At 40.3% G+C, this 26095-nt stretch overlaps 1 protein-coding gene across 2 annotated transcripts in view; it reads right to left on the reverse strand.

The window, feature by feature from the left end:
• The window catches only part of Tom1l1 (target of myb1 like 1 membrane trafficking protein), a 43628-nt gene extending 17733 nt beyond the window's left edge, over positions 1-25895 (reverse strand). For both annotated transcript variants that reach the window (XM_026407793.2, XM_026407794.1), the window contains exons 1-8: positions 25769-25895; positions 22975-23059; positions 21361-21439; positions 14977-15126; positions 14225-14350; positions 13377-13472; positions 12249-12365; positions 4398-4531 (exon numbers count right to left, since the gene is read on the reverse strand). In XM_026407793.2, coding sequence (XP_026263578.1) covers positions 4398-4531; positions 12249-12365; positions 13377-13472; positions 14225-14350; positions 14977-15126; positions 21361-21439; positions 22975-23059; positions 25769-25826 — 845 coding nt within the window. In that variant the 5' untranslated portion in view covers positions 25827-25895. The remainder of the gene's footprint in view (positions 1-4397; positions 4532-12248; positions 12366-13376; positions 13473-14224; positions 14351-14976; positions 15127-21360; positions 21440-22974; positions 23060-25768) is intronic.
• Positions 25896-26095: the final 200 nt, after the last annotated feature.

Raw genomic sequence — 26095 nt, forward strand, 5'->3', positions numbered from 1 at the left:
TCTACAGGAACTCCTCTCACAGAACTTAGCAATGACTTCACCCTGGGAATGGAGCTGACAGTACTTCCCATATCATCCTACATCACACAGCCCAGAGGGAAGCTGAGAAGTTTCAAACTCCAACTGGCATCTTGGTGAGCAACACAATAAAAAGAAAAGATCTGACAGCCTGGGGCCCCTACCCTTTCATTCAGTACATACCTCAAGAAGAAAGAAAAAGAAAGTTGCCAAAACTCAAAGTGGTTCAAAGACTTAGAGGTTAGACAAGAAAACCTACACCTCTTAGAAAAAACATAGGCACAACACTCCCTCAGGTTGGCTTAGAACCCAACTTCCTCAACAGGTTCCTAAAGCACAAGAAGTAAAATAAAAAAAAAATTAATAAATGAGATGGTATCAAACTAAACAGCTTCTTCACAGCAAAGGAAACAATAAAGAATATGAAGAGAGAGCCTAGAGAATGGGAGAAAATTTTCCCACTTGTACCTCAGTTAAGGCATTAATTTCCAGGATAAACAAAGAACTCTAAAAAGCACCAAAAAAACCCCAAATAACCCAATCAACAAACAGACACTTCTCAAAAGAAGATATATGGTCAACAAATATATTTAAAAAAAAAAAAAGTTCAACATTTCTAGCAATTATAGAAATGGAAATTAAAACTACGCTGAGATTTTATCTCACTCCAGTCAGAATGGCAACCATCAAGAATACAAGTAACAATAAATGATGGTGAGGATGTGGGGGGGAAAAGTACACTCATGCATTGCTGGTGGGACTGCAGATTGGTACAACTACTCTGAAAAGTAGTATAGAGATTCCTCAGAGAACCAGAAATGGAACCACTATTTTACCCAGTTATCTCACTCCTTAATATATACCCAAAGTACTTAAAAACAGAATACTACATTGATGCAGCCACATCAATGTTTATAGAAGTTCAATTCACAATAGCTAAGCTATGGAACCAACCTAGATGCCCTTCAACAGATGAATGGATAAAGAAAACATGGTATGTATACACAATGGAATATTACTCAGTCATAAAGAAGAATGACTGTATGATATCTGCCAGAAAATGGATGGATCTGGAGACTATCATGCTAAGTGAAATAAGCCAATCCTAAAAACCAAAGGCGAATGTTCTCTCTGATATGTAAATATTAATACGTAACAAAGGAGGATTGGAGAAGAACAGAAGTTCAGTAGATTAGACCAAAGTAGATTTGTCTAAAGGGGAATGAAGGGAAGGGGTGTGGAAAAGAAATAGGAAAGATAGTGTAATGAATCTTTTTTATGTACATATATAAATATACCACAGTGAATCCCCACATCATGTACAACCACAAGACTGGGGTCCTAATTAGAATAATATATACTCCATGTCTATATAAATATGTCAAAATATACTCTACTGTCAAGTATAACTGAAAAGAACAAAATTTTAAAAAAAGGAAGAAATAAAGTCGGAAACAGACAACATATATATATTCTCATTGACTATTTTGACCATCAAAAAGGAAACTACTCCTTAATTTTTCATCAAAATTTTCTTGTTTTGAATATGTACTAAAGGGTTCATGAACTTTTATTCATATACATATTTCTTTCTATCCTCTGAAATATAAATGAAAGAAATACAAAATCTTTTCAATGAAATAATATGAGATAATTTCCCAAACTTTAAGAATAAATGGTAAAATCAAACACAGGAGGCATAGAGGACTCCAAATTTATAAAATTACAATAGACCAAACCCAAGTCACATTATTATGAAAATGCCTAACATACAGAATTAGGGCAAAATTTTAAAACATGCTATAGAAAAAATATAGGTTACATTTAGGGATAAACCAATCCGGATCTCAGTTGATTTCTCAACCCAGACCCTGAAAGCTAGGAAGTCTTAGACTAACATATACCAAGGTCTGCAAGAAAATGGATGCCAAGAAAGAATACCACAGCCCACAAAAGTAAGCTTCAGAATTGAGGATCAAATACAAAGCCTTCCACAGAAAAGGAACCAATAAAAAATTAAAAATCACATCACTAAGAAATTTATTAATATTATGTATATTTCCTCCAGTATTTCTTACAATAAATTTAATTTTAAACAGTTGAAATTACACTTTACATAATTTTATATCCTAATTCAATTGTGTTGTGAGTTATCCAGAACTATAATTTTAATAGCTATAACATTTTACCACATGAATCTATCACTCCTTTAACCATCTTATTCTCAAATACTTAAGTTATTACTTATTTTGCCATTATAAATGTTTGTCCAGAACAATTAAAATACATTTAAAGTAACCTATGTTTCACTGTTTATTTCTATTTCTGTAAGACACTTGATACCTTCCAAAAATATTAACCTTTTGTATCTCTGACTTAATTGTACATTGTGTAGGTATTGAGGATAAAGGCAGAAGAGTTGAATTAGTAGAGAAATCCTTGTCCAAAGTACAGCTGTCACTATTATTCCATAGAAACTAAGAGACAATGGACATGACTTCCTAAACCTCAGTTCTCCATTTGCTAAAAGGGAATAACAATATTTGAACTACTTCAGAAATCTGTTTTCAGGGGCTGGGGATATAGCTCAGTAGCTCACTGATAAAGAGCTTGCCTAGCATGTGTGAGGCAACAGGTTCAATCCTTAGTAAAAGTAGAAGAAATTTATTTTCAGGGTCAAAAATAGATAAATAGATACACAGATAATCCAGGTAGATGAAGGTGGAGACCCTTCTGTAGTAAACATCCAGTATGACCATTAGGACACACTGACTTCATGAGTCTTACGGTCTTAAAGTTTACACTGCATCTGAGTATGCACTAGGTTTAAGGATTTTTCTAAAATATATGCTTTTTAATGTCTTCTACTTTTAGTTTTGACTTCTTTGTTGCATTACTCAGTTATGTGTGAGGTAGGAACAACGTTCCCAGATCAAGCTGTAGGTAACTGATATCAATTTCTTTATTTTCAAAACTATCCCCTGGAAGCACTGAGTGAGGAATTGGATTTAGGGAATGTTGGAATAAGATGAATGTATTTTGTATGAGGGATGAAGGGGAATCTTTGGGGGATCACTGGACTGATTGGGATAGGCAGAATAATAACCCCTCCAAATGTATCTCTGTCCTACTCAACAAAACCAGTGAATTTATTAGGTTATGCTGCAAGGGGAGATTAAGGGTTGCAAATGGAATGAAGCTGACCAGTGAGCTGACCCTAACTGGGCATTTATCCTGAACAGTACAGAAGAGCCCAATGTAGTCACAAAAGTCCTTAAACTTGGAAGAGGAGGCAGAAGAGGAAGTAAGAGTGACACATGTAGAGTTCTGAACCAGGCATTGGCTTTGAAGACAGGGGAAAGGGGTCATGAGAAAAAGCAAGCAGTCTCTAGAAGTTGTAAACAGAATCTCCTCCAGGGCCTCCAGAAAGAAAACAGCCCTGCCACCACCCAGGATTTAGCCTAACGACATCCACTGGTACTCCTGACCTGGAGAATTCATTTATTATCCTATGATAACAAATTTGTGTTGTTTTAAGCCACCAGGTCCATGGTCACTTGTCACAGCAGCCGAAGAAAACTAAAACACAGGTCTGTATTTTTTCTAGAGGCAAGAATTTCTCTCTGGATCTCAGGACTCAAGCGTTTATCACACAACTTACCACAGTCACCTTGGCACACGTGGTTCAAAGCTGAACCAGAACCTAGTGTTCACAGAAGTAACCCCATTCCCTGATATCTAGACCAAATAAACTCTCTCCCGATGGAGGAGACCTTTAGGCACTGGACTTATGGTCTGCAATAGAATCCTCCCAAATAAAAACCAGGACAGAACTAGACTGGAAAACACATGGTTTTCCTTGGATATTTCTCTGCTTACCAAGATTTACACCATACAAAAATAAACACAGGATGAGGACTGTGAATTTCCTTAGTGCTAAGAAAGAGAGCAAGGTTCGCATCATCAGTCAATGCCCCCTCATCTTTTCTTACAAACAGCTGCTGTCCTGGTAGGCAGCAAAGGAAGAACCTACCCTTTTACAGGTGCTGGTTTTATTTCACCGATTCTCTTTTTTTATGCCTCGCTCTTCATCTGCTAGCTAGGAATACAGCCACTGTACATTTAAACATTCCAAGTAATTCTCCTCAGGGATGTGTCTTTAAGGGTACCTAGTAAATCACTTAAACTGGGAGGAACACCTCTGGCATTTAGTGAAGAGAAGCCACACAAGGGAAAACTGTCCCTTGCAGAATGCCACACGTACTGAGAAAAAAGGATATAGAAAAAAGTGTCCCCCATTGGGCATGGTTGTGAGGACACTGAGTGAATGGTGCAACTGTGACCGAAAGAGGGCCAAGGAGGGGACACAATCAGCTCACCTCTCGTATCCAAGGATGGCATTATTCAAATCCTCATTCACTTGAATCAGCTCAACAGTTACATCTTCGTTCTCCACCACCACAAGCAGGTCCATGATCCTCTCCTGCATCTCCCGACATGTCTTGTAAAGTTTCTGTCAAAGAAAGGAGAATCGTTTCTTCTTCCATTCTAGGCTCTATAGACACAACATGCCAGTCTACATATGCATGTGATCACCTCAGGCCAAGTCACCTGAGAGAGTCTACAAGGTGTTCAACTGTGGAAAGTGCCTCTTTCCTATTGGAAGGCAATGAGATATAAAAATGCTTTTATTTTTCTCTGAAAGCCAAAATGGGTGTCCTAAGGACAATATGGTACACCAGAAGCAATGCTTGAACTACAAATTAGAGGTGCTGTATGGGAATTCTAGATGCAGTACTTATTACCTATGCCATGTTGGGGGAAAAAATATTACTCTTTTCTAAATCTCAGTTTTCTCATTGATAGATAAAAAATAACCATTTGCTCCATCTGCCTCAAGGGTTGACATAAAAATGAAATGAAATGTACATAATGAGGAACTCTATAACTAGGAAGCACAAACATAAAATGTTATTGTTGTTATTAGTGATGGGAGAAGAAGTAGTTAAAAAACATTGACAGTGGTATAATTTTACTTCCTGTTATGCTGTACTTAAACACTAAGAGTTTACAGGTATATCACATTCCAGTGTAAACACTACCAGGATTAAAAAACTCCTCACAGGTAATAACCTTATTGAGATACCTAGAATCGCTGCAGTGAGCCACAACCACCATGCTCCAAATCAGTATCTTTCTCACAAGCATTAGAGGCACCTAAAACACACTTACTGATTCCATAATCTATACTTTTAAACAAGCACACCAAAAAGTTTCTTATGTACACTGACATTTGAAAAGTGCTGCCTTACAACTGACTTCCTTCTAGGCAAATCTCCAATAAACCTGAAGTGAATCCAACTAATGTTATTATCTCCTCCGCCCTACCTTGGCTAGAATTTGCCTGTGTAACATTGCCAACATTAGCCAAAAGCACAGGGCTGATCCTCCTCTTACAGTGTATGCAACCCAAGTTGCTTAAGCATCACACAATTAAACAATCTGACATTTTCCCCTCAAGAAATAGACTACTGAAAAATTAATGCTTCACGAGACCATTTAGAATCTCAAACAATCTATATTACAAGACTCCTGAGAGGAAATCTCTAAATAAATAAATCGACCTTTTAATAACTGGCATTTAGACTAAGAGATAAAAGCCACTACCCTCCACAAAATCATAAAAATATTTAGAACACAGATGAAATGAAAAGGGAAAAACAAGGAGGGAATCAGACAGATAGCTGAGAGTAGGTATTAATACTTCCAATGTGTAGCCAGAAAAACTGTCCTATTTGCTAATGACATGGCCACCATCAGCCATGGCATGGTGTGGGGGTCAAAATTTTTCTTAAAGCTCTAGATATTAAATATTTTGTTTTGAGGAGCATCTAGTCTGTTGAAAGTTCTGAACTCTGTCATTATGGTGTGAAAACAACCCTAGAAAACAAGAGATGGTTGTGACAAACTTCTAATAAGAACAAAAGACAAATGATAGGCTACATGGAAAGAGAAAGGACTACAGATGCAATAGGCTAAAAGTAGATCCAGTAAACATACCTGCTATGGAATTTAGAGAAATGAGGCTAAAACTTAACAGTGGGCTTGTTTCTCCCCACATCTATAACACAGCAATAACAACCATTTTTCAGGGTTATTGTAAGTACAGGAAATGACTATCTGAAGCCCCACAACGTCTAGTATATAGTGAGTAGCCACGACATATTACATTGGTGACTAGAAGCTTATCTCAATAATTAATACAATCCTCTAATTCTTGCACCATCATCTAGGAACCCAATATCATGCAAAGCAGAGAACCAAGAGCATCTACTTCCCTGATGAATGAGAACGCCTCCTTTGTTCTTACTTTAAAGGGTACAGCAATTGTTCCTCTTGTTGCTCACTGGCAGCCTTGCTAGAACAAGGTCAAGATCAAGGAAATACAATGGGTGTTAGATGCCCATGACAAAAATGTAGAAATTAATTTGAAATGAATTTGCAGCCAACATCAATAGCCCATAAGAAGACCCTCCCTTTGCCCTTTCAAGAGCCAGATGGAATGGAAACATGAAAGGAACATCACATCTCTCAGCAGGTTTGCAAAGCAGAATGGGGAAAAACCTCTTCAAAAGCCAGCCCACTCTGATCTTTGCAATTGATGTCTGTCTCAGAGGAGGGCTGCACCACCTGGAAACAGCAGAGACCAAGCACCATGGACAAAAAAGATGGGTCAGAGTTCCTCACAGTCGGAACCTGCAGGGCTGTGGACACAGGGAGCCATGGGGAATGAGTCAAGAATGACAGGTGCTAATACAAGTGTCACTGACAGAGCCCCTGAAATCACCTCCTTTTATTATAAAGGCAAAGTCAGACTTCCAAGTTAGAATGAATTTAACAATGAATTCAAAAAGCTTTGGAGCAAAACAAAAAGGAGCTCATTAAGAGCTTCCTCTTCCGACATCCAGATGGCTCTTAATCCTCCACAAAGCTTTCAGGAATTAAGGAAGGAGATCCCTCTGAACTTTTAGAACAAACTACAGTTGACCTACGTTTACCAAGACAGGGCCACACACTAAAAACAGAAAGAAAAATGTACAAACAGGAAATAGTGTGTTTGCATGAAAGAATCTCTATAAAGAGTATCTGTGTGGCGACATCCCTATCATCAGCCCATAACATATTTTTCCTCTCCCAGGGCTTCCAACCCCAACTGCAAGAGATTGAGAGGATGCCTCTATCTGCTAAAACAGAAAAACTCTCCCACACTCCAAAATGAAACATTTATCAGCTTAAATCAATCGTTCACACAGTTGTTCCTCATACACACCTCAGCTGAATGATGAACTGTCAATAGAATCTTCAGATCATCATTGGAACTCTTTGACTCTTTTGCCCCATTAAATATTGTCAACATCTTATTTTCCTAATACCTATATCTTCAATAAATCCTTCTGTTCTATGTAACTTCCTTTGTCCTAAGTCACTCATTCTTCAACAAAGTGCATTGATCTATTCAACTGATGGTTAATAACCTCACTCAGTGTGCCAAGCGTGTAATATAAATATGCATAACTCCATGAAGCACTGTAATGGCTTTACAAGGATAGGCCTTGGTTACTGCCTTCAAGTGACTTTCTAACTAGTTCAGAGCTAATTTCATACCTACAGGAAAAGACAGTCCGTTAGGGTGGCCATGGTTGCGCATGCCTATCATCCCAGCAACTAGGAAGGCTGAGGCAGGAGGAGTGCAAGTTTGAGGCCAACCTCGGCAACTTAGTGCAACCCTGTCTCAAAAGTAGAAATAAAAAGGGTGAATGAATGAATTAACAAACAAATAATTTTAAAAAGAAAATAGGTTAGCCTTCTACCCTAGAAAAGTCAGCCCTTGGTTCACAATGAGAAAGGAGCTGGCATCAAGGATAGAACACAGGCTTAGGAGAATACAGTTCTCATTCCCCTCCCTGCTTACTAGTGGGTGGGCAAGCCATCCCTCTTCTAAATATGCAGCTTCGTCTGTGAAGAAAGGGACATGGACTCCATGACATGAAAAGTCCTTTCCAAGGATAAAGACTTGGTCAGAGGAGGGTGATTTTTCTTTTCTTTCTTCCTTTTTTTTTAAACTGGTTTATAGATCATCCTCTCATGATCATCTGAGCTCTCTTGATTCCACAAAAGACCAAAATATTTTCTTCGTTTGGTCTATTGGGAAGAGGCAAAAGGTAAGAAAGACTAAAGTGGGAGGTCCTGAGAAAGTTGGTTTCTCAAGATAAGAGGAAAGTGCCCAAGGCCAAATGCACAATGGGCAAGAAAACACATACAGGAAACGGGTGTTGCAATTCTTCATACCTGTGGCCAGGGCAGACACCCACAGCTCATCACCACATACCTGAGACTGACTGCGGCCTCACACTTCCCCCCCAGCAAAGGAAATCCAGTCCCTGCCCAGTATGACCCAAAGGTCTAACAGAGTGCAGGAGCCCTGTGAATCAATAGTGTTTCAGGATCTAATGGCTAACATGGACTGGAGGAACAGAGAGGGAATTCCAGGGAAATACATTAGATTTCAGATGGAAGGAAACAGGTAGGAAACAGGTTCCAAAGAAACAGAACAACCAGTAGAAGGTAACCTCAAACAGATAAAATTCTGGTTTTAACACTAACAAATGATAAGACTGTGGTCACTGGTTATGTGCTAGAAGAGCCAGACAATTCCCGAGTGGAGGCTTTCCTACGGCTGGCCACCATTCTTTTGCCCTGCAGATCCACTGGCCACTTTCTGCCAGGGAAGCTGGTTTGTAGGGACCCCACCACCAGGTCCGCTGCCCTCTGGTTTCTGACTGGATTCAGCTATCAGGACACAGGGGCGGGAAGCGGGAGGAGAATGAGGTCTGGATGGTTCCACTCCTTCTACCAACGACGCTGCTATTGTCAAGGCTGCTCTCTCTGCATTATTCTTTCCTTTGGGTTCTTCCTCCCATCTGGCTGCCAACTCCTTCTAATGACCACCTGGGTTCATGCTGCAGCTTCTGGAAACCCCAGCAATTCTGAGGGCAGCAGCCAGGGAACTAGCACATCATCCTAAGTTCCTCCCTCTACTGATCCCAGTAGTGCAGACAGATGAGCAAACCTTTGACAAAGTAAAATGTAAAGAATTCCTTTGCTTCTCCATAGTTTACCTTTGGTTACTCTCCTTTTTTAGATCTTTAAGTCAGATAGGTTCCTTGTCCTTTCCCTCCATAGCAGGTGAAGAAATCAACCACAGCAGAGTTACTTAGATTTTAAAACTTCAAATATGGGTCAAAAGAAATTTGGAATAGCGTACCCTACACCAGATCTTTATCTGTTATTGCCAAAAAGCATGGGAAGAAAAATAAAGTTCCCCATCCAGCAGTCTCTATAAACAAGTTGATAGGATGCCAGAACCCATTCAACTTGAATTGGCTAGGAGCAGTATTTCAATGTTGATTTATAACCTAAATCTCTTTTACTATTCAAAGCAATACACAACCCTGAGCTCTGGCATTAAAACAGCAACCCACAAATTCTCATCATACTTGTAAGATTCAACCAAACATCTGCACCCAAGGACTCAGACAAAAAGGCATTTCAGTCATGGTGAATAAAAGATAAAACTGGATTCAGGTATTTAAATGGAAGGTTTCAGTGTGCATTTTTACCACAGGGCTCTTTGCTACAAATGGATGAAACCATGAGAGACAAGTCATAAATCAATTCATTTCAGAAGTCTGAATGGCCTGTGAAGACCATGTGAAACTAGAAATATTGCTGTGGCCATTTTCAAAATCTATTATCTGCCACATACCCTTTTACTTGGATATTTAAATTTTAGTTTAACTCACTAGTTAACATCCTACGTTACAAAGCTTCTACACATAAAAGATTCCAATTGTAGATTTGTTTTGTTTATTTTAATTTTTTTTTTTTTTGGTGGTACTGGGATCAAACCCAGGGCCTTGTGCATGTAAGGCAAGTGCCCTACCAACTGAGCTATATCTCCAGCCCCAATTGTGGATTTTTTAAAGGATTGCTAGATATGAATTCTAATGATTGATTTTCCTTTTATTCTTCTAAATTAATAGGATATGCTTAATATTCCCTTTGTTCACAAAGTATCATCTAAGCTCTTCATTTTAGACATGCAGAAACAAAGCCCAATGATAGTAAATGACTAGACCAAGGGCAAGACCTCCATTGTTCAGTGAAATGATATTTTACAATGCTCCTAAGTAAAATATTCCAAAAATGATACACTTAAACCAATGATCACAACATTGATTTGTTTCTCAAGGTACACTGCTTTCATGTTCTGCAGAATATTAACAGGTATTTAGAAAATCAGGATTCTTTGGTCAAGTAAGTCTGCAAATGTTGGGTTAAAAACAAAGACTCCATCTTACTATAACAATGAACTTTGCAAACGTCCCAAAGTATATGAATGTATAGACACAGGAGTTTGAGAGGACCCTCCAAGTGCTCAAGCCTGGAAGAATCCCCAAGAATCTCCAAGGCTTGAAGAGTCCCCAAGAACTTGTACAGATCAGATCTTACTTTATGCTTCAGGTTATGTGTTTGCATCCTCTTCTGCCTACACACCTGAGAGACACACAAATTCACATCCACTGACAGTGGGGTTGGGAGCCGCCAGGAGTTCCTTACAAGGAGACCCAGTGGTCTCTGGGTAGAGGTTTGCAGAGATACACAGAGTGAGAAGTCACCTCTGTTTTTTTGATTTTCTTTTCTTTTTATTTTAATCACATTAGAACCCACTCTTTAAAAACGCTTCTTAATTAGGTGTGGTGGCGCATGCCTGTAACCCCAGTAAATCAGGAGGAAGTGGAATATCACTCACTCACTATCTAAGGAATTAAAGAGAACACCAACATGAGAAGCAAGGAGTGAGGATCTTCTGAGAAAAATAAAAATCTGACAGATTGTTAACTTGCCTAGAGAGACTTAGAAACAGACCTTTTTTTTTTTTTCTAATGACTTCTAAATATAATAAGCATTAAAAGGAAGTCTATATTTTATTCTTTTGTTTTGAGAGAAGGTCTCACTATCTCATTATGTTGCCCAGGCTGGTCTTGAACTCCTGGACTCAAGTAAGCCTCCCTACTCAGCCTCCTAAGTGCTAGAATTACAGACATGTGCTATAACACCTCGCTAAAATTATTAAAATTTGAAAACTGATAATTCAATGAACAAATGAATAGAGTGAAAAAGTAAAGTATATGAATGTAGAGACACAGGAGGTTTGGGAGGACCCTCCAAGTGCTCGTGGTTTTCCTTCCATGTTCATCAAAGTCCCAATGCCTTTTCATCTGTTCCTCCACAGATGAGTACTGTCCCCATCTAAAGCTTTCCTAAAATCTTCACCATTCTCCTCGTTCCCATTCATGAGGCCATCCCATTCTGACAAATTTTATATTACAGCATCTGTAATACTTGATTTGGTTGTTTATAAACTGATCTTGCTTACAGACAAAAGTTCTTAAGGATTACGGACAGCCTCTTTATACCTATATTCCTTATAGTTATTCAATACATTTGTTAAATGGATGTATATAGAGGCAATATTTTTTACACTTAAAACAATGAGAAAGAAGATACTCATGGTGGCACACGCCTATAATCGCAGCTACTCCAGAGGACGAGGCAGAATAATCACAAAACTTAGAGGCCAGCCTGTGCAACATAGGGAGACTCTCCCTCAAAATAAAATGACAAGGGCTGGGGGTGTAACTCAGCTATAGAGCACATGCCCAGCATGCAAGGCTCTGGGTTTGATTCCCAGTACTGCAAAATTGAAAAAAGTAAATAAATGAAAATAAAAAAGAAAACAAAACCCAATTGGGGGGAACTGGGATTGTGGCTCAGCAGTAGAGTGTTTGCTTACCACAAGTGAGGCACTGGGTTTGCTCCTCAGCACCATAAATAAATAAATAATGCAAAGGTATTTAAAAAAAATGGGGTATTTGATTGCATATGACCAAGGTCATAAATTGCATCAGGGCAAGGAAGAATCATGTTTAAGTTACTACTGCATTTCGGCTAATGTCATACTTTGATCTTTTCTTCTCAAGTTTAGAAATCAAATGCAGTCAGATGCAAGGGGAAGGACTAGGCAACAGTAGAGTATCTACCATCTCCAAAGCTCAAAAGTTCAGAGAATGACCTCACAAGACACTCTGTCCCTGATCACACAGCACCTGCAGAAGCTCTAGGTCATCATGGTTCTCAGATCCGGGAGTGTTCTCCATCAGTATGGCAGACATCACTCTCACGTTCATTTTCACCATATCCAATTCACTGTGCAGCTTTCCAATCTGTGGAGAGCAACACAATCCCCAGTAAGTGCACTGCATGAAGAAGAATGGCTGTGGCTAGCTTGCTTCCCACTCCCAGGACTTACGCTGGAGGAGATAATGCTGCAAAAATTCATGTCTTCAAACACATTTAAGTTTATACAAATACACACACATTTAATTACTTTATGAATTAAACTGTTAATAAATGGTCTTGAGATTTCTTGTAACAAACCCAAAATTACTCTTTAGGAAAATTAAAAATGAAGGGAGGAAAAAAAAAGATTAAAACAATTAGAGGAGGAGGTACTAAGTACATAGTAGGAGAATTAAGAACCTGGGGAAAAAATGGCAAATGTTACCCTGAGTTTCTTGGTAACCAATAAGAGCTGGGGAGAAAATGAGAATGTTTAGCACTCTGATGGCATCATAGCAAGAAGCATAAAAAAATAAAACCCCTTTTTTTTATCTTCCCCAATTAAAGAGGAAGAGGGATTAATCACACAGATTTTCATGTTTATTGGTAATATTAATACAAATATTAATTGAATAATACTAATATAAATCTTCAGTGACAGTTCCTTTATAGCAGGACCCAAGTGTTACATGTGCCCCTTTGATGGACAGGGACAAAGAAGCAAATGCCACTTAGTTGGCATAATTAATAAAGACCACCATTTCCTGAGCTCTCTGAAATGATATTCAGACAGTCCTATCAGTAGGAACAGGAATCAACTGATGGACATAAGTCTCAGTCCATAGTCAAAACTTCACAAAGCCCTGAAATCAACTAGATACGCACAATTAAAAGTGAGCTTTGGAATCAGACAGAAGCAACTGGATTAATTCTCCTCAGAAATCAACCACGGTAATTCACAGAAGTATCCCCAAGCCATAGTCTTCTGTGCTCTTAAACCACAGGGAATAATGCACATATACCTCATAATGTTGTTAAAACAAACAAACAAACTGTATATACAATGCTTAGAACTTAGAAAAGGCAACAACAAATATATTTTTTGCGCTTGTTACCTGTTCTGGGACCAAAGTAATAGTTGAGTTCCTGGGAGGAATTACTGAAGAAAGAGCTGGTGCAGTAGGAACAGATGACGGTGGAGTCAATGAGGTCTGAGAATGAAAGGAAGAATATTATGAGACTCACATAGCCACTTCAAGACCAGCTTTCTGAGCTGACTCAGGCACTCTCAACCAAAGTCCTGAGTAGCCCAGATTCAATCATCAAGCAGATAACCTGTCCATCATTTTGAGAAAAGCCCTAAGCAAATGACATGCCCATAACAGAGCAGGTATTCAATAGCATGCGGCAGGTATTCAATAGCAATGTGGCTGCTATTCGGTTTACTAACTGAGTAACAATTCAATAAAGTGCTCTTGTTTTTACAAAGTGTCTGCCTGATAAACTGTCATGTGAGATGATTACTGCCCTCTCTTTAGGTCATTAAAAACAAATGGGAAATAAATTCATATTAAATTTTTTTAAGCCACAGTTGGCAAGGCATGTCCTCTACCAATCACTACTCCCTGAGTCAATGCCTTACCTGCAACATTGAGTAGACAGCCCATAGCATGGGCTCTAGGCCAGTGCTTATCAACACCAATGTGAAAACACCTGGAAATCTTATAAAAATGAGGATTCTGACTTATTTGGGCATGAAGCATTTCTAACTAGCTCCCATATCAGACCCCAAATACACCAAGCAACCAGGTCCTCAGCCATTGTTATTCTACAAGATGTGGCCACATCCTTCTAGTAAACTCATCTTTTGGCTCCACTTAGTTGAGCTAGGGTGTCGCTTACAATATAAAAAGATCCAGGTAACATTCTCTTACTCCACATGGGTCAAAGAAAAGCCTCCTACCTCTTGCCTTGCTGTTGGAGCCTCTGCATCTGAGGGAGGAAACTGAACACCCTTCTTAAGCAGGTCCAGGTACACTTCTTTCACTTCACTTACATCTACACCTCCTGGGAAACCCTGTGACCAACACTGAGTTCAAGAGACAGAAAGTTCTGGAGTTAAAATAGCAGCAAAAGCAGTTTTTAAACTTGTGATATAAGATGAGAAATTAACAACTGTGTCCTTTATTAGGAAACACAAAGCTATTTCTGAATGCCATGAACAAAGTATTCATTTTCAAGGCTAGGATATTATAAAATACTTTAAATCCTCAGAATTCTATGCTTCAACATCTTGATAGAAGCCTGAAATAGATACGATCAATCATTTTTTTGCTGTGCTAAACATAAAATTAATAGATTCCAAAATAGTATCAGTAACTCTTTAGCCAGGTAACCTTGAAATAGTCATTTATCTGCTCCAGAAGATAGTTTCTATATCTACAAAATGAACATACCCATCAATGTCTTTCCTGATGTGGATGAAATAGAAACTAAGAGGAAGGGAGGGAGATGAATACAAATTCTTCAGGAAAAGGTTATTATCCAACACCCAGAAATCATTATGCCACAGAAACAAAGGAATGGGAATGTTCTCTGGCTCAATCCTAGGTTAAGAAGGATCATTGAAACAATCAGAAGATATCCCATTAAATCTCTAATCTTAGAAACATACCGTCCTTTATTTAGAATGTGACAAGTAGGCAACAGACTCACCTTAATGAAATTCAAGATTCTATTCTGAATGTCCAATGGTAAGGTGTATTTAGGATCCAACAGCTTAACCAGACTATCTTTAATGAATTCTTTCTTCACAATCAGAGATTGGAAACTTGGACCACAGTTCTGCATGCACATGTCAATGAGCTAAATAAGAAAAATTAAACAGTGTATTTCTCTGGCAAAATCACCCCAGAAATATAAGGCAAAAACTGCTAAGTAATGATTTCTACCAGCATTCTAATTAATAAACATTATTTACTTTCTACTACAAGACATAGCACAATGGTAGGTTCTAGGGATATGAGGAAGAATAAGTATAATGTAGCTATCCGGGTGCTGGGCTTGATGGGGAGCGGGGACACCGTTATCACAGCATTATCAGCAAAATAAGGTAGTAGACGCTATCTGCTACCTAAGTGGGAAGTGTGAGCAAACCACATGGGCTAAAGACAGCATGACATCTGTCCCAGTTTATCCAGGGAAGACCTGTTCCATCCCTGTTGTCCCGACTTTGTTAATGACAACACATCCTCTCACTCTCAAACATTCTGGTTTGGATAATAAATTGCACAGCAGTAAGCCTAGCTACAGATCTATTTAGGTCAGTGTGATTATTTAGGACCGGGTGGCCTTATAAGATTTTTGGAAAAGGCTGGTCCTGAACTAAGCATTGAAAAATGAATATAAAAAGTAAAAAAAAAAAAAATACGAGTACAGAGTTACATTTTTGACAGACAAGTGTTGCTATAGTTTGGATCTGGAATGTCTCTCACAAGTCCATGTGTTTAAGGCTTGGTCCCTAACTTGGTTCTGTTAGGAGGTGGTGGACATTTCAATAGGTGGAAGGAACAACAGGAAGCTTTAGATCATTGCAGGTGTGTCCTCAAAGGTGATCATAGGTCCACGGTGTGTGTGTGTGTGTGTGTGTGTGTGTGTGTGTTGTGTCTGTCTGTCTGTCTCTCTCTCTCTTTTCCCTGCCATGAGGTGAGAGGTTTTGAACTGCCATGCATTCAAGCCAACCTTATTCCAAGCCTAAAAGTGACAATGCCAACCAATCATGGACTGAAACCTCTGAAACCGTGAGCCAAAATAAACCTTTCTAAGTTGATTACATCAAGTATTTGCAACAGTCACAGGAAGGTAACTAACACAAATGGCTTGAAAAAAAACTAGAAAGGTGGCAATGTATGAGTTTTGAGGGGGAACAGAAGTCCTCTGGTTTGTCTCTGGTAGTGGCTTCTTGAGTGGCAAACTAGGGACACACTGCAGAGGTTGAATGAATAAAGTCTGTCAGGATGTCACCCAGACTGCACAGAAATTTATGTGGCAGTGTAAAGTGTCTGGACATTATCCTGAAGGCAGGAATTCCTGTTTAGTCTGTCACCATCACACCTCGCTCTGGAGCTCCGGAAAAAGGATAATGTATGCAAAGCAGCACTCTGGAAATGCTGTTAGGCAGCACTTACAAAGGAAACCAGAGGGTGAAAATTCTTGGAAAGAAAGAAAGATCCAGTAGGCCCCGACCATGTATGGAGACCTGAAATGAACGAGGCAGATACAAGGGAGGAAAGTCAGGGAAGAACTATGAAGGAAGACTTCGGCCTGACTGTGGATAAAGGAAGACTGAAAGTTAAGTGGCCTTCATTCTGCAAGAGACTGAGGACACCCTCGATGGAAATCTAGAAGTGGGTAGGGTAGTGTGAAGGGGGTTCCTAGGAACAAAAATGATGGGTTGAAATTTATATATTTTAGTTTGAAAGAAAACTGGGACATTCGAATATCTGTTGAGCAGATACAGGTCAGGAGAGTGAGCCATCAAGGTCACTTCTGATAAGCAGAGGAAGAATGGTGGGGACACTGGTGTTACCTATTACACAGGCCAGAGAAACTCACAGAAGGAAACCAAAGAGCAACAGAAATGAAGCACAACACAAGGCAAACACAACATTAGTAAGGTCAAAAGAGAAGCTTCCAGGAGGATGATGTGTTAAATAGTAAAAAATAGGGATGAAGAAAAACCCACGTGGGGTAACTGGTTGCCCTGAAAGAAGAATTTTCAAAAAGCAACATGAGCAGAAATCAGAGAATGAGCTGGTATGGAAGAACTGCATGCAGAAGGTAGACTTCAACAAGTGATCTAAAAACAAAATTAAATCACTCCACCACCTTGAGGGAGTGAGGTCACAGAAACCATAACCAACCAGGATAGGGATTATCATTTCTGCAGAAAAGTAGCCCTGAAACTTGACTTGCTACCATGCTCTATATTTTTAGTGTCATTTTTTGCCATATGAAAGCTATAGTTTTAAGGCAATGTGACCAAGAAGGCAATCAGGAAATGGAGGGGCTGAGCACATGGAGCTAGGTGACACCCAAGGAACACCTTTAAAGCAAAGGAAAAAAATCCATAGCACAGTAAGTTGAATCTTTACTAATACAAGTTGATTAGACAAAGTTGAAAAGAGGAGTGACAAATGACAATGAACTTGATAAAAGTTTTTAATGGGTGAAATGCTGAGAGGGTGAGTGTCATTGGTTTAATGAGTTTACAGAAATACTTCACCGGAATCTTGGTGTAGGTACCTTGCCTCTGAGTTTCACTTTTGCTTATAATGAAGTGAATAGTGAACTTCTTTCTAAATATTCAACTTCTGTCTTTTGGAGCACTGGTATTTTACTATAACGGGTAACATTCCCAGGGGGCACATGCACAGGATCAAAGAGCCAAAGTGAAATTCTGAGAATGTTAACATCTGGAGATCAGCAATCATGTCCTTTGTGTTTTCCCATTGGAATCTAGGATGTCAGGACTAATTACTTCTCTATCACCTCTTCCATTATGTCTCCAGTACTCACCCAGCAGCCCAGTTAGATTGGTCATAAAACCTATTGTGGCAAATTGGAAAAATTACATATGTCCCTTTTACATATTTTGCAATCTAACTTTGGTGTATATGAGATTAGATAACCCATTTTGGAAAACTGGAGAAGCAAGAGTCCATAATCTCAGGTGTGATAGAGAACCAAGGAGCCAAGGGACCAAGAGAGACCTAAGTGGATGACTTTAAGCTTCACTGGTCTACTTTTGTGCTCAGCTGGGTAAGTCATCTATCTGAAACCTGGGTATCCTCACGCAAAATGGACACAAGTACCTCCATGTAGAGGCTTGTTGTTAAAGACTATATAAAATATAATGTATGCTAAGAGCCTGACATGAAAACAGGACCTGACATGAAACAGTAGACAGTAGCCATTTTGATCATTTGCTTCCATGGAGAAGTTCCTTCTAGAAGAGAAGGAACCAATCCGCTGATAGAAATATTCTCTTCAGAGAGGACTGGAAGAAAAAGAGCTATGTGGCTTTATGTTTTTCATAGTAAATTCTAAACCAGGCACAGGGACAACAATCAGGTTTCAGAGCCATCAGAGCTGAAAAATACACCTGGACCATTCTTGGTGACCATACCAAGGTATGGTTACGTTACCCTACTATGACACTCACAGGAGGCAGTGCAGCCTCCACAGCCCCTCTAACTGCTGCTGAAGGGAGAGCCACATTTCACAAGACTTCTGAAACTACTAGAGCTCACTACTTAATGGGTATTCCACAAAGGTCTATTAATTCATTGATTCTCAGGAACCTGTTCAACCACTTTCCTGTGTTTAACAATGATACCTTGCTGAGATCTATCACAATTGACTCATTCAAGAATAGGTTAGCTTCTGGCTGAGAGCAATAAAATCAAACAGCAGTATTTTTTTTTTTAAACAAAACAAAACTGGATTCCACCCTCAGTACCCAAAACAAAAATAAAAAACCAACAAAAACAAAACTACTGACTTCTTGGGCTGAGGATGTAGCTCAAAGGTATGGCCCTTGCATGCACAAAGCCCTGGGTTTAATCCTCAGCACAACAGAAACAAAGCAAAACAAATGACTGGCTCCTTAATAAAACTTATCAACTTATGGTAAGAAATCACAGTACAGTCAGATCCCATCAAGGACCTAATCAAGGCTAACAAGTCCATGGAGAACCCAAAATGGCAGATAAAATGAAGAACATGTATAATTGACTTTGACGGGCTGTCATAACTTCATAGTGATAAAATGGAATTGTCACATAGGGGGATTACTTTTTTTAAAGAGTTTATTGGTAAACTTATAATTGCCTTTGACAGACATTGGGTGACTCTTTCTGTGACTAATTTCCCTCATAATTCAGTTTGGTTCAACTGAATTCTGGAGCCAGTCCATAGGCACTGGTCTGAGGTGAGGTACCTGGGCCTTTATGTACACAGCCTGGGGAAATCTGCACGAAGATATTAAAGGGAATTCAAGAGAAAAGATGCATTTTTCTCTGACCTTCATGAACTCTGACTCTAACAACAAAGTTGTATTCTAATCCCTCCACCGTGACTCATCCTTATTTCAGTACAGGTTTTAGATTGCTTTGTTCTCACACTGGCACAGCAAGCTTGGGGCGGAGGTGGCGCAGTTATGAGGTGGACAAGTTCATGGAAAACAAGCAGCTAGCTCAGAGCAAGGCTTGAGAAGTCCAAGCTTGAGTTAAGAGCAGAAACACTGTCACCCCTCCAAAAAGGAACCACAACAATCTGACACAACCCAGCTTCCTCAGGGAAGGCACTGGTTCATCCCCAGAGGGAAGAACCCATAATGGAGGAAGGCATGGAGACAGAGACACGCAACCACAGAAATGTCAAGCAAGCCAGACACGGTACAGAAAGAGGCAGACCCTTACAAAGGGTAAACAATGGTGAGTTGAAACAGAGAAGGTGGCATTCCCCAAATTCGCCATCCCCTTTCTTCCTCGCTCAATTCTCTTAACCTTCTGCAGCCTTGAGATATCCTGGATCCACTTCATTTTAGGGCACATTTACACTGGTTTCTACCACAGCTCTACTATCCCTTCCATTAGCTGTTGAGGCTTCCTGGATATTAGGAGAAGTGGGAGGGGAATGTGCAGATGATCATCTATTCAGTCAATACTGATGAGCCTGGCCCAACACACACACGTGAAGGAGCTGAGTCACAAATGAAACACAGTAGTCTGCTCTTTAAGAGACCTGATTCATTCCAAGGGGCAAAGTAGTTTGGGGGTCAGGGTGTGGGATTTGGAATCTGAGGACTAGGTTCAGGCTATGTAATAGCCATTTAATCTTGGGTGGGGGTGAAATCACCTAACCTCGCTTAGTCTTAAGATTCGTCACCTTTGAAATGGAATTAATAACATAACCATCTCTACTGACGTCAAGAATATCAGTCAGGTGCCAGGCATTTCTAACACTGGGACATTGTTTTGGTATTTCCACAGAAATGCCTTACTCATGTCTCCCCTCCATTCTGTGAAATTCCTGAGGTCACTGCCATGAGGTAAAGACAGAAAAGAGGTCAAAAAAGGGAAATGCTTCTAAGCTACATTCAGATTCCACTGTGAACGGTTTCTTTAGTGACTGCATCTTGAAGACTGTTCATTTCTTTTCATTGAATTAGTCTCCAAGCACACAAGATGTGACCCTTCTTCTTCCTTGTGAATCTAAAACCAGGGAGCCGCACTCTCCTCTGCCCCATCACCCTCCTGATCAACTCTCCCACAGAGTAGCATGAAGCTGGCCAACCAGAGCCTTATAACCATGCATGGTCTGGGGCCTGGCAGAGGTAAATAAGGCATGCAGAAGAAATTGGAGAGCCATGTCACAGCTCACTCTCAGGCAGCAGGCAGAGCTTGCAACACATATCAAAGTAAAAAGGGCAACTCACCAACGGGACTGAAGAGGTCATGTGGCCAAGAATGGGGGGGGGGAGTGGGAACAAGTCACGTAAGAGACCACAGACAACACAGTACACAGAACTGCTTAAATCAACAAAGAACATTTTCCCAAGGATACCATGCAGCAGAACTTGGTTCAAACTAAATGAGCTGCCAGCATGCAGGATTCCACACAAGTGTTCAAGGGAGATATAAAACTAAGGGTGGGGGGGCATTTTTCAAGACTTTAATTCCTCCCACCTTCAGTTATGGTTAATTAAGACATTTCTTCACTGGTTCAGCATCTATAAGTTTTTAATCACAAGTTCCTATCTCCTGACCAGGAAAAACTGATTCTCCAGGACTACTCTTTCCACAAAATCAAATGCTAGTATAATCAATTAAACTCTATTCTGCAATTCTCTATAAATAAACTTAACTCATTCAGTGTATAAAATTTTGCTAACCTATTGTTACTTCAGAATGTGTGTGTGTGTGTGTGTGTGTGTGTGTGTGTGTACACAGATAGGTAGATTTTTTTAAAACCTAGGATTAAAAATGTAATTATAACTTGGGAAATCCTAGAATCTTAGAACATTCAAGTACTTACTGACAAGGTAAGTTGGATTTCTTTATGATTGTAATTTTTGGAAATTCTTTTCTTCAAAGCTTTCACTGCATCTTTTGGCCTATAGCAATAAACACAGAAATCACCAATTTAGGCATGCAAATTGTTTTCTGAAAACCAATATGCATTGTGCAAACAGAAATGTCTAAGGAGCAGAAGACCCAGGCCTTGGTTTTGGTTTGCCATCTCAGGAGATCATGTACCTTCTCTTACCTAAATTTCCCCTCATGGATACAATCAGACAATGCCACCTACCTTATGGTGGCAATCAAAATATTTACCTAAGAGTATTACCCAGAAAGCACTACTCATGAAATATGCTTATACCCATTTCCTCTACCAATACACAGAACCAGTTTACAGGAAATCTAACTTCCAAGACAATCAATGACAGTTACCACTTTAATGTCAACTGGCATTTCCTGAGCACCCTCTAGGCAAAGGGAAGGTGGAAGAATTACAGCAAAGGAGGTCAGCTTCTGAGATGCCTCAATATCATGTTACAAAGGAAGAACTATAAATAGAGGGCTAGAATTTACTAGATTCTCCTTATGTATTAGCAGTGAAGAAATTGGTCGTATCAATGAAAAGCTTCACAGAAGATCTAAACATGGTAAACAAGATTATAGAGAAAAAAAATCATGAACAGTGTGATGGTGACATAGTACTTTCCATCAATATATAATCAATAATTAAGTTGTCATGTTTTCTTCTCAACATGAGCTAGATTACATCTTTTCCTGTCAAATGTCACTTGAATACCTATAAGAAAATTAATGGAATTATCTTTTATAATAACCTTAGCTGACTAAATTCAAACTAGTAGGCCCTTCTTTTTTTTTAATATTTTTTTCAATTGTCGATGTTGCTAGGCAAGTGCTCTGCCACTGAGCCACAACTCTAGCCCATGTAGGCCCTTCTTAATAACTTCTCTTATAACTTCAATTCTCTAAAGTTTAAAAAGTATATAAAAAAGTAGCATCCATTATTTAAAATATACACAGCACAAACATGGCTATATTGGCATTAAGGAGAAAACAAAACAAAACAACCTGTCCCATGACAAGGAAGAAAAAGACTGCTAGATCATTTCCTGGTTATAAAGATGAATGTCCAGAGATTGTTCACCACCAGGAGTTAACCAGTTTCTGGATAATATTTTTTAGTTACACAAAATACTGGCAATCAGAGCAGAAAAAATTCCTAAGGAAGGAAACAATCTCTCTCTCTCTCTCTCTCTCTCTCTCTCTCTCTATATATATATATATATATATATATATATATATATATATATTTTTTTTTTTTAATCTTTTAAAAACAAGGCATCCGAATTTCTCAGAGACAAAATTTGAAACTGTTAAGGAAAACTGAAAGAGGAGAGGGAAAAAAAATTACAATGGATTCTCAGATATTCCACATGTCCCAGCAAGAGCTGCCCCAATAAGTCAAAACCTGACATCTTTAAAAGCTAGAGGGTCCCTAAGGGATGATAAAAATCCTCTTTCAATAAGAAAACCAGAGTTGGCAAGAAAAAACATGTTATAGATCTGATGCTTCTTATCAAAGGCAAAGACTTGGACACCACACTGAACTCACCCATCCTGGGTAGTGTTAATTATGTCACAGATGTGCATGAACTGGCCCCAGTCTTCAGTCTGAACTCCAGCAAATGTAGCCTTTTCTGCAAAGAAAAAGCTGCTTGTGTTGAGTCTGAGTTACAACAGAGTAAAAATATCTCCCTTAAATAATCTGCCCCAGGGTGTAACAGCAAGTACCATTAAGTTTATATAGGGCAAAGTGACTCCTTTTTTTTCCCCTGAACAATCCTCAGTAATTCAGGAATCACTCAGAACTCAAGTTCAGAGTGCTGCTGTTGCAACAGTAATGAGTGACCTATTAATGAAGACTGCAAGCATAACACCTGGCTACCGGGCTACAGCAGGCCAGCTAGATCTCCATCTGCCCAACTTTCAGAGAACAGCACTAGAGCTTATTCAGCAGCCGCCTACTAGGGGAACTACACAGAGCTAAGTATTTTATTTTGCAATCCCATTTAACCCACTGTTGGACATAATTAAACAAATTGTGAGAGGTTAAGGAAATTACCCAAGGTTACACAGCAAGTAGGAGGTAGAACTTATATTGAAATCCAAAATTGCTTGATCTCCGTGTTTGTTTGTTTTTTAAAATCACTTGTTAGGTGGGGGTGAGAAAAAGGGAGAGAGAACAGAATGACTGAGCAAGACCACTTTTAGTCTACACTATCAAAGCTACCACAGGCAGACTTCCATGCAAAATGTACCTGGAACCCCATCGTTAAATAATCAGATATTTTCCCTTTTCTAGACATTCTCTTCAAGAATACCAAATGTTAAAGCAGGTGTCATTGTGCATGACTGTATCCCAACTATTGGGGAGGCCATGGCAGAAGGATGGCAAGTTCAAGGCCAGCCTGGGCAACTTAGCAAGAACCTGTCTCAAAATAAAGAATAAGGGGCCGGGGTTGTGGCTAAGTGGTAGAACACTTGCCTAGCATGCATGAGGCATTGGGTTGGATCCCTAGCACCACATAAAATAAACAAATAAAATATCCATCTACATCTAAAAAAATATATATATTTTTTTTAAAAATATATATGTATATTTAAAAAAAGAAAGAAAGAATAAGAAGAGCTAAAGATGCAGCTCAGTGGTAGAGCACTTGCCTACCATGTGCCAGGCCTTGGGTTTGATCCCCAGTACCTCAAACAAAATGCTATCTAGGAAGGGAAATACCCTATATGAATGAATTTAATATCTTTGTTGGAGAAAGGTGTGATCCATAAGCATGAAAATAACATAGTTTTTGAGGAAAATGAAGACAAAACAACGAGAAAAGACTAAAGAAGGGGAAGAAGAATAAGGACTTGGTTGGGAGAACCCCCAAGTTTAGCCTGCTTCCCACCCAGGAAAAGAGCTATTAGAATTTGGCACTCAGTGGACAAAGGTGAGCAACGTTGCACTGTCAGGCATATATGGTTGTCCCATCTATCAGATGTCTCCTTCCATTCCTTGCTCTTCTCCCAAACTTATCTTCTTAGAAACTCCTATTCACCCTTCAAAGACCCCGGCAGGGTTCATCTCTCCCTTTTCATAGGTTTTGTGTGTTTTATATTTTTCTTCTAAAAGTATCATACAGAAGTTACTACAAACTTGTCTGCCCTATAAGAAAGTGAGTTCCCATCACATGAGTGTGGTGGTGCATGACTGTAATCCAGTGATTTGAGAGGCTGAGGCAGGAGGATTGCAAATCCCAGACCAGCCTGAGCAACTTAGCAAAATCCTCTCTCAAAAAATCAAAAGGGCTGAGGATGTGGGTCAATGGTAGAGTCCCCCTGAGTTCAATCCACCTTACTGGAAAAAAATTAAAAATAAAAGAAAGTGAATTCCCTGAAGCTTGAGACCATGTCTTATTTAGCCTGGCTGGGGTGCCTGGTCCCATAAAGATGTGGAAACTCAGGTTCAGGGTAAGTGGTCTGTTCTGTGTCACACAGCAATTAGGTGGGCTGTAACTCAAATCTTGCAAGTCTGAGCCTTCTTGCTCCAAGTACCAGGTTCTCACGATTTCATCATCCCACTAAGTTCCCAACAGACAGTTTGCCTGCCTTTAATATGCCAGGGTGCCACACCCCGTTCCCAAGGGGAGGAATCAAGAAAAAGAGGGAGAAGTGAGGTGGTGATGGTAAGAGTCCAATCATTGACTTATGCTTACACCTAGATAATTCAGAGGATAGCCACTGGAGATAGAAAAGAGGTAGGACGGTGCCTAGGAGGCCCACCCTTGTCTCCAGTTTTGTCTCCAGCTGACACCTCTCCTCTTTCCTCCCTTTACTCCAATGCCAAGCATTTTCATTCTCATTGTTTACCTCAAAAGACAGCTCAGGTTTGCTGAGCCTCTCACAGTGAGATCACATCTTTCCCTCATCTGCAAAATGGGCATAACAGTATGGAACAACACTACACGCCTAACAGCTCGCGGGTGAACGCACCTGTTGAATAACCTTCCTCTAGTCAAACAAGTTTCCAGCCTCTCCTGGTAGAGGCCCCAACACACCACGCCAATGCCTTGGGGTTCACCTGTTCGGTTCCACTACCCAGGAGTCAGCAAAAGAGAGAGAATTTGGGGAAAAGGAGTTCCAAGGTGAGTTGGCCCAGAAAGTAATGCGGGAAGGGGGCTGGTGGAATGTGGGTGCCCTGGGAAAGCTGGGGGGATGGGGGCGGAAGGATCTCCTCCAACTGGGATCAACTCCGTCCTCCGCAGGCCGAGAACGGAGTCGAGCGGGGACGGACCCCGCGCTCCCCACAGCCCGCCTGCCCGCCCGCCCGGGCGTGTCTCCCCGCGCAGCCTTACCTATGAGTTGGCCCACGGAGGTGGCGTAGGGATCCCGGTGGCTCTTCCCAAACGCCATAGTGGCCCCAGAGAGCCGGGCCCAGGAAATCCGCCTCCGCCCGCCGCCCTCCGACTCCCGACTCCTCCCGCTCGGTGCCCGTGGCTCCTCCTCTTGGCGGGCGCGGGCGGAGGCGGCGCGTCCTGCGGCCGCTGCGGGGCACCCGGCTCGGGGCGGGGGCGCGGGGCGGAGTCTCGGGCGCACCTCGCACCTGCAGCGCGCTTCCTGCGAGGCGCGCTCCCCGCATCAGGTGTGGCTGCGGGCACCGCCCAGCGCTGGGAGCCCCGCGG

This window comes from Urocitellus parryii, chromosome 7, assembly GCF_045843805.1.
Source record: "Urocitellus parryii isolate mUroPar1 chromosome 7, mUroPar1.hap1, whole genome shotgun sequence".
NCBI lineage: Eukaryota > Metazoa > Chordata > Mammalia > Rodentia > Sciuridae > Urocitellus > Urocitellus parryii.